The following is a 7,942-nucleotide window of genomic DNA, read 5'->3' as shown; positions in this document are numbered from 1 at the left end:
TTTGTTGATGCGGGGCTTGACACAGGCTACACCTTTATCGATCCAGTTAGCACTGCCAAATTTAGCATGGTTAAAGACAGACAAACAGGGACTACTGTCTCAGGGATAGTTAAGGAGAGCTGTATTTCTAGTGATGTCAAATTAATTAAGTGCTCTGAAATCAAAACAACTTGTGTTTGTACGGAGTACTTAATTTACTTTGCATTCAACCTAACAAATGGGAAGTTGACTGAATAGTCATGTACTATATGTATAGTAATGTACTGTATGGTACAGTAATTTGTACATATCTGTCATTTACATAAATGTATTTTTAGCAAGTGTTTAATAGAGACTTTTGGTTACTGTATTGAGGCCACACTTATTTTTAAAATAGTACAATGTGGTTTTGCTTTGTGCTTTTTTTTTTTTTTTTTTTTATCTATTCTGTATGTAGCAAAGTTTATAGGCCAGCTGATTTATTTTGAGTTGTGAGGGCATCAATTGTCATTGTTGATTGGACAGTTTAATCTTCAATGCATTGTTTGAGAAAGTTTAAAGTGCACTGTGCACTAGATTATTGGCATGATTGTATTGTACGACTTACAGTAAAGTGAGTTATTAATTTTGCAATATGCTGTTTTCTTAAATGTTGATACAAATTAATAGAAATGTTATATGTGGTATTGTTTTAAAATGAATGTGGGAAGAATTCTACAAAACAGTTAACTGTTATGCTCCTTTTACAATAACTGCTTATATAGTATGTATAGCTAGTAAGTTATTGAAGGTATGTAATAAATGTTGGAAATCCTTAAGTGTGTGAATTAATATTTTAATGCAGCAATTGTATGTGTATTAATTCAATCAATCAATCAGTATATGTTTTACTGCAGCTAGGGCTCTTAAAATGTAGGACGTTATGCAATTCTGCAGGACATGTCAGTGGACAAACCTACATGACTCCTGCAGGAATGTACCCTGTCCTGTAGGATTTTCATTCTGTCTTGCAGTATTCTTGCATGGTCCCTGCACAGTCCTTCAGGATTCCTGCTGGATATTTTTGTAAGAGTAGCTACACAACGCAGAATTAAGTCTCTCATAGCTTGAGTGACCAGTTACACATTAAAGATTTTTTTAATTGTAGTAATTTATTCACATTCACTTCAGGTTTGTGAAAGAATATTGTGGACTTGTGCCATCCATAGGCTCTGTATAATAAATGTCCTAAAACTGTTATAATACTGAAACAGGAACAGATTTTAAAACATAGATTTCAAAGGCTTGTCTCAGCTTGATAAATGAGACAGAGATGTTTTCAGCAGCTCGGGTTAATGTGGTGCTGCTGTTATTTCTCTCGGTTATTTCGAGTCACCGAGCGCCCCCTGGAGGAAACAAGAGTAACGTTTGCTGCTCAATGCGTGCGGTTGGTGTTCGCGGCAGGTGTTCACGGCAGCTGTGAGCGCGTTTGCGGCAGCTGGAAAGCGCGAATCTGAAAGTGAAGATAGATGAGAGAACGGACAAACTACAAGAGGTAAACAAACACATAACTAACGTCATATGAGGGATTCAGTCCATTTTTTATTGAATAGATGTGTAAGGTTAGTTAAATATGTCGATAACACAAATAACAGTTGGATGTGAATGTTTGTAAATCTACATGAATTGTTTTGTGGATGATGATCACTGGCTTGTTTAACCAAATAGTCTAGGGATATATGACATGCACTTAGATCATAATCTTGTACAGCAGTTATTATTCACATTTTGACTGTAGGATGACAGAACTAACCTTTGGCTCATCATAAATCTGATATTTAATAGACAGACACATGATCTCACAATTGTTTTCTGTTATTAATGCTGCCTTCACGTTCTCTCAGAATTATCGTAAATACGGGTTTCCTAGGTAAAAAACTGCACATGAACACCCTCCCATTTCAAAATTTGAATGCAATGAGCTCTTAATCACGACTTCAGAATCAGAAAGAGCTTTATTGCCAAGTGTGCTTGCACACACAAGGATTTTTTCTTGGTGCTGAAGCTTCCAGTGCACATATACAATACAAACACAACAAGAACATAGTAATACAAATTATAAGAATATATAGCATTAAAAACATATTAGGTCACAGTTAAGTTTAGTCAGAATAAACATTTACAGATTATAAACATATTTTACAGTATGTGAGTAGTATGAATAAATATAAATATCTCCTGAGTTTAGAAGATATTGCACTAAACAGTGAGAGTATTGCACTTACAGTCATATGCCTTGGGGGTGGGGACCAACACAATATTAATCATTGTTTATTGAGAGATAATGATTCTAAAATATGTTTTACATAAATACTTAAATGATATATAAGTGAAAAATAATCTATAATTATCATCCAATAACTTTTAAACCATCTGATCTTTTTGATTTATTTCATGATTTACAATGTTTTAAGATAACTTAGAACACATTTGTAAATCTTTTGCATACCATTTAATTATTTATGAATGTTTATTCAGACTGATCTCATGAAATTGCGTATGTATGACATGCTATGCCATTTTGGCGTGCTATCAAGACGCATAATCGCTTTTTAGCGTGTTTATCAACGCTGTTTCATTCTATCCCCCTAAACTTCCCCTGCCCCTAAACCTACCCATCACAAGAAACATTCTGCATTTTTACATTTTCAAAAAAGCATCATTTAGTATGTTTATAAATCCATTTACATTCACGCGGAATCACACGGCGTAGACATACACGCGGAATCACACGGCGTACACATACACGCGGAGATGATGTTCGTTTCGGCGTACACATACACGTGGAATCACACGGCGTAGACATGCACGCGGATAGCTCAAAATGCGTACAGATAACACGCCATTTGGCTTTAGAAAGTGCTGTGTATGTTTACGCAAAGTCATGTTTTGAGAGCACATGGTGACAAGTGAACATCATATTTATCTTAAAGAAAACAAACGATTCCCACTCAAAGATGCTGCTTATATTTGTGTTTTATATCAGGTATGTTTTCTGTGTTAAACTATTTTCTCGCATATAGTGATTTCTCTGGTCAATTTCCGTTTCATTCAATTCAGTTCAATTCAAATTTATTTGTATATGTCCCTTTTGAATTGTAACTGAATGGGGGAGAAAACAAGAGCAATTCACTCTCTAGAGAATAAAAGATAAAGCGAAACTGCTGCCTGCTGTCCCGTGTATAAATCCATAAATCTACACTCATAACTGGATCCACATAAAAAAAAAAAATTGTCATTTATTTATGTCATTTTTATTGTCAGATATAGATGTCATTTATTTATAAATTAACACGTCTCACATTCACTTCAGGTTTGTGAAAGAATATTGTGATTCATAAAACATATAAATATCAGTTAAACATATGTTTACTTTCTTCACTGACAAAAATGGAAAAACTTCATCAGTCATATCTGCCCACATATCTGATGGTTTTCAAGCTATTGTTATCTAATTCTTTGGCGTTCAGAACATCTTAAAATGCACATATGTAGATCATAGAAATCAACATTTTCTCGGGGGAGCCCCCGAAACCCCCCCCAGCCTCACATTTGGGATCTCATTGATTATAAACCTGCCTACATTGTATGATTAAGGGATGTAGCCTACAATATGGTCATGCAGAATGATGCATTAATATATGCTTTATAGGTATAAGTAATAATAAACAGCCAAAATCCTAATATGCATACTAATAAGCTACTAATTAATAGTGAGAATTGGACCCTAAACTAAAGTCTTACCAATTTCCTTTTTCTTCATATCCTCACTGGGCTGAGCCCCCCTAAAATGACAATCCTAGAAACGCCCTTGCTGTCGACACCAATAAAATGTGCTTAATGTGCCAATTTACAGCAGATCTCAGACATCACCATAATGAATGAGGTGAAAACAGGGAACTTTTGGCTTTTCAGCAGCTCAGTTAAACATTATGGCCTGTACTTTTTAAATGCAGATTGAATCAAAACACAGTGATCACAGTTCACACCTGCAGTGAAGCCCCTCCCACAACAATTCACCAATAAATACTGGAGACATCCACATCATCCTACAAGAGAAGGACAAACTCCAGGTGTAGCAGCTGAAATCTGTGTGACTGTTAAAGATGGACTTTATTAAAGAGGAGATTGAAGACATGAGTTATCCAGATCCATCCAGAATAAAACATGAAGATAGTGAGGAACAAACAGGTTGGTGTCCATTCTTGATTCTCAAGTATATGTATATGGATGATAAATGATAGAGAAATGCATCTAAATAATCATAACCTTGTATATAGTACTTGTCGAACATATTTTAACTATATTAATAAGTGAATGTGCCTTTGCCACATGAAAGACCAGATACCTGATCTCTGTTGCGTTCTGCTATTAAATCAGGGTTCACTTGAACTGATTCTAACTTGATGTGTATTTTAGACCAGGTGGAAGTGAAACAGCAAAGACAAGAACTGAATGAAGTGAAGGAACATTATAACTTTACAACGCAAAGAACAAAAGCCAAAAAGCTGCACACCTGCACTCAGTGTGGAAAGAGTTTCACACGTAAAGGAAACCTTAACACACACATGAGAGTTCACACTAAAGAGAAACCGTATACATGCACTCAGTGTGGAAAGAGTTTCACACATAAAGGAAACCTTAACACACACATGAGAATTCACACTGGAGAGAAACCGTATACATGCACTCAGTGTGGAAAGAGTTTCACACATAAAGGAGACCTTAACACACACATGAGAATTCACACTGGAGAGAAACCGTATACATGCACTCAGTGTGGAAAGAGTTTCACACGTAAAGGAGACCTTAACACACACATGAGAATTCACACTGGAGAGAAACCGTATACATGCACTCAGAGTGGAAAGAGTTTCACATGTGCTACTGATCTCAATAATCATTTGTGCATTCACTCTAGAGAAAAACCATTTAACTGTGATCAGTGTGGTAAAGATTTTATTTCATCATCAAATCTAAAACAACACCTGACAGTTCATTCAGATGAGAAGCCTCATGTGTGTTCTCTCTGTGGAAAGAGTTTTTCAAGACTGGACTGTTTTAAACTGCACCAGAAAACACATGATGAAGTGAGAAAGTATATGTGCTTTGACTGTGGGAAGAGCTTTACTACAGCTATAGGTCTGCAACGGCACCAAAGAACTCATACTGGAGAAAGACCTTACAAGTGCTCATATTGTGACAAGAGTTTCACTCAGTCTGGATCTCTGACATTACATGAGCGAGTTCATACTGGAGAGAAGCCGTACCGCTGCACTCAGTGTGAGAAGAGTTTTAGACAATCAAGTCATCTAGTGACTCATATTAAAAAGTGTTGTTCTTTGTTTCAGTGAGCAAATGTTTTCTTCAGATCCAAAAGGATCCAATAATTAAAATGAACAATGACATTCAAATAAAACAATTGTGTATTGAAATAAACTTGTGTTCTGTGATATTTTGTGAAAGTAGTTTTTTGAGTTGTAACTTTCTGACTTGTCATTTAGCTGTTAATTTCATCTCAATATATAAATGCAAGAAATTTTTCATAAATGTCATTTATTTAAATTCACAAATTTTCCAGCAGCTCCTTTAATGTGGTGCTGCTGTTATTTCACTCTTTTGTTGTTTATATTATACAAACAGACATTGTACATTTATGCTGGTTCATGGGTGGTTTGTGTAGCCTATCAACAAGAGGCGGGTCAAGTAGTGCCACGCCCCTTTTCTGCTCATACATGGAAAACATCTACAAAGTGTTTCATAGTTTTATTTTTATTGTCATTTACATACACAAACTAAATGCCATCCCTCACTAGCGTTTACAGTGCATTAAAATATACATACAAAAATACATTAAATCAGAATAAATTATGCAGTCCATTTACCATTTACCAAATCAGAATAAATTAAATCTCATACAAAAGAAAAACACCAACATGCCACTCACACAGTTTAGCAACGATGCTTCACTAACATAACAAAAATATACACCATGTGCAGAATTATTGGGCACGTTGATTTTCTGATCATATTTTTTTCCAGGCACATTTGACCAACTTCAAACCACATTAATCTTAATAACTACTATTAATTTTGTATTTTTTCATGTATAAGTGATATATAATTGTTCATGAAGGCTGGAAATGAAAAACATCTTATATTCAGGTGTGCAGAATTATTAAGTACGTTTTCTTTTACTGATAAAATGAGCCAAAACAGAGATTTAACTGAAAAGTCAATGTACATACTAATGCAATACTAGACTTTGCAGTTAAGGCATGACCATTGGACCGTGAAATGCTCATTGGGTCAGACAAAAACAGGTGGTGAAGAAAAGACACATGTTAATCTCATTCAAGAATATAAAGAATATCAACCCTACCATGCTCACTTCAAGTATCCAGTCCTTCTACCCACCCCCAACTCCTACAATTTATCACCCCTGATGATCTGGTTTCTCACTACAACACTGGACTCCATAATATTCTTAATTTTTATAATATTTTTATAATTAATATTTAATCTTAATCATTTTCCGTCTCTACCCCTTGGTTCACCCCCGATCTTCGTCTCATGAAAGCCAAAGGTCAGCAACTTGAACGTCTCTACAGAAAAACTGTTCTCATTATTCACAAAGAAATGTACAATAATCACATTTTACGTTATAAGGACTCCATTGCTAGCACCTAAACCCACTACTACTCCAGTATAATCATTGCTAATAAAGGAAACTTCAAGTCACTCTTTTCTCTACTTAATAACTCCACTCAACCCCAGGACTTTCTCCCCCCTCACTTGTATACAACCAATTTTTGCAACTCCATTATGTCGTATTTCACTGAGAAAATAAAGAATATTCACCAGAACCTTGGATTTATCCCTCACCTCAGCAACTCAGCTGATTTTGACCCATCCATACATCTCTGAAATCACAGAACTAATTGGAACATCCAAGGCTTCTACTTGTCAACTTGACCCATTTCCCACACAACTTGTTAAAGCCTGTCTTCCGTCGCTGGTTCCCCACATTTCTGCTATCATTCACTCCTCTCTCACCACTGGAACTGTTCCTACATCATTAAAAACTGCTGTCATTACAAAAAAAAAAAACATGGTGCCAACCAGTGATGCGCGGGTCAATGTATAAACAACCCGCACCCGACCGACGTTTTCAACTAACCCGCCCGCAACTCGGACCGCAAAAAAAAAGAAGAAAATATTGTACCCGACCCGCTTCCTGACCCGCATTTTTTAAAAGTAGTAAATGCTCATCGTAGCTCATTGGGCCATTGAGAAAATGTTTCAGGCCCTGGCGTGGTGCGCTCAGAGGTGCAGCAGCGAGAGCAGGAAGTTCTTGAGGCGGCCCATCATTTTCCATTTCAGCTCCAGATGCATATTATTGATGAACACGATGTTTATGTTTCGACCCGGCTTGAAGAATTCATCAGCCCACATTTGGAAAACATTTGGAAAAGTGTGAAAGCCCTTAGGAGCGCAAACTGTTATTTTTCTGAATGCTGTATGATATAGCCTAGTGTTATGTAATACAGGCTTGATTTATTCATTTATTTCGTTTAATTTTCTTAACAATTAAGATGCTGCATGTGTTTATCCAGTCTAATCGAAGTGTGCGTCTCTCCCCCGACTTTCCCAACAAAAATCCCGCCCCCTCTCAGAAAATACATAAAACTGACTTTAAATGCGTTTAAAAGTAGCCTATTAAAATGGTACAATGGCATTGCTCAGTTCAACGTTTTGGGAAATCGGGCATTTTGTCCCGCGTCAGCATTTATTCAAAAGTTAATAACGCTCAACATTCAAAAGGTAAATAAGGATTTATTGACGATCCGACCGACCGTGACCCGAATATCATTAAAAATATTTTTGGATGACTCGTAACCGCGGGTAACCTCGGGGCTCATTT

At 36.2% G+C, this 7,942-nt stretch overlaps 1 protein-coding gene across 2 annotated transcripts; it reads left to right on the top strand.

The window, feature by feature from the left end:
* The first annotated feature begins 1,428 nt into the window (after positions 1-1,428).
* LOC307130565 (uncharacterized protein) lies at positions 1,429-5,450 on the top strand. Of its 2 annotated transcripts, none has more exons than XM_079823603.1 (3): positions 1,429-1,513; positions 3,975-4,209; positions 4,438-5,450. In XM_079823603.1, the coding sequence occupies exons 2-3, from the start codon at positions 4,125-4,127 to the stop codon at positions 5,370-5,372; spliced, it is 1,020 nt and encodes a 339-aa protein (XP_079679729.1). In that variant the 5' UTR covers positions 1,429-1,513; positions 3,975-4,124; the 3' UTR covers positions 5,373-5,450. The 2 variants fall into 2 exon arrangements, with proteins under 2 accessions (XP_079679729.1, XP_079679730.1); XM_079823604.1 differs by having other exon boundaries at positions 1,490-1,580.
* The last annotated feature ends 2,492 nt before the right edge of the window (positions 5,451-7,942 follow it).

Source organism: Gobio gobio, assembly GCF_949357685.1.
Source record: "Gobio gobio genome assembly, chromosome: 8".
Classification (NCBI taxonomy): domain Eukaryota; kingdom Metazoa; phylum Chordata; class Actinopteri; order Cypriniformes; family Gobionidae; genus Gobio; species Gobio gobio.
This window is presented reverse-complemented; position numbering and strand designations above follow the sequence as displayed.

What these genes read in the sequence shown, in the direction of transcription:
- LOC307130565 (XM_079823603.1), top strand. Translation starts at nt 4,125, where the DNA reads ATGGACTTTATTAAAGAGGAGATTGAAGACATGAGTTATCCAGATCCA. An exon ending in AGATAGTGAGGAACAAACAG is followed by an intron (nt 4,210 to 4,437) that starts GTTGGTGTCCAT and finishes TGTGTATTTTAG; the next exon opens with ACCAGGTGGAAGTGAAACAG.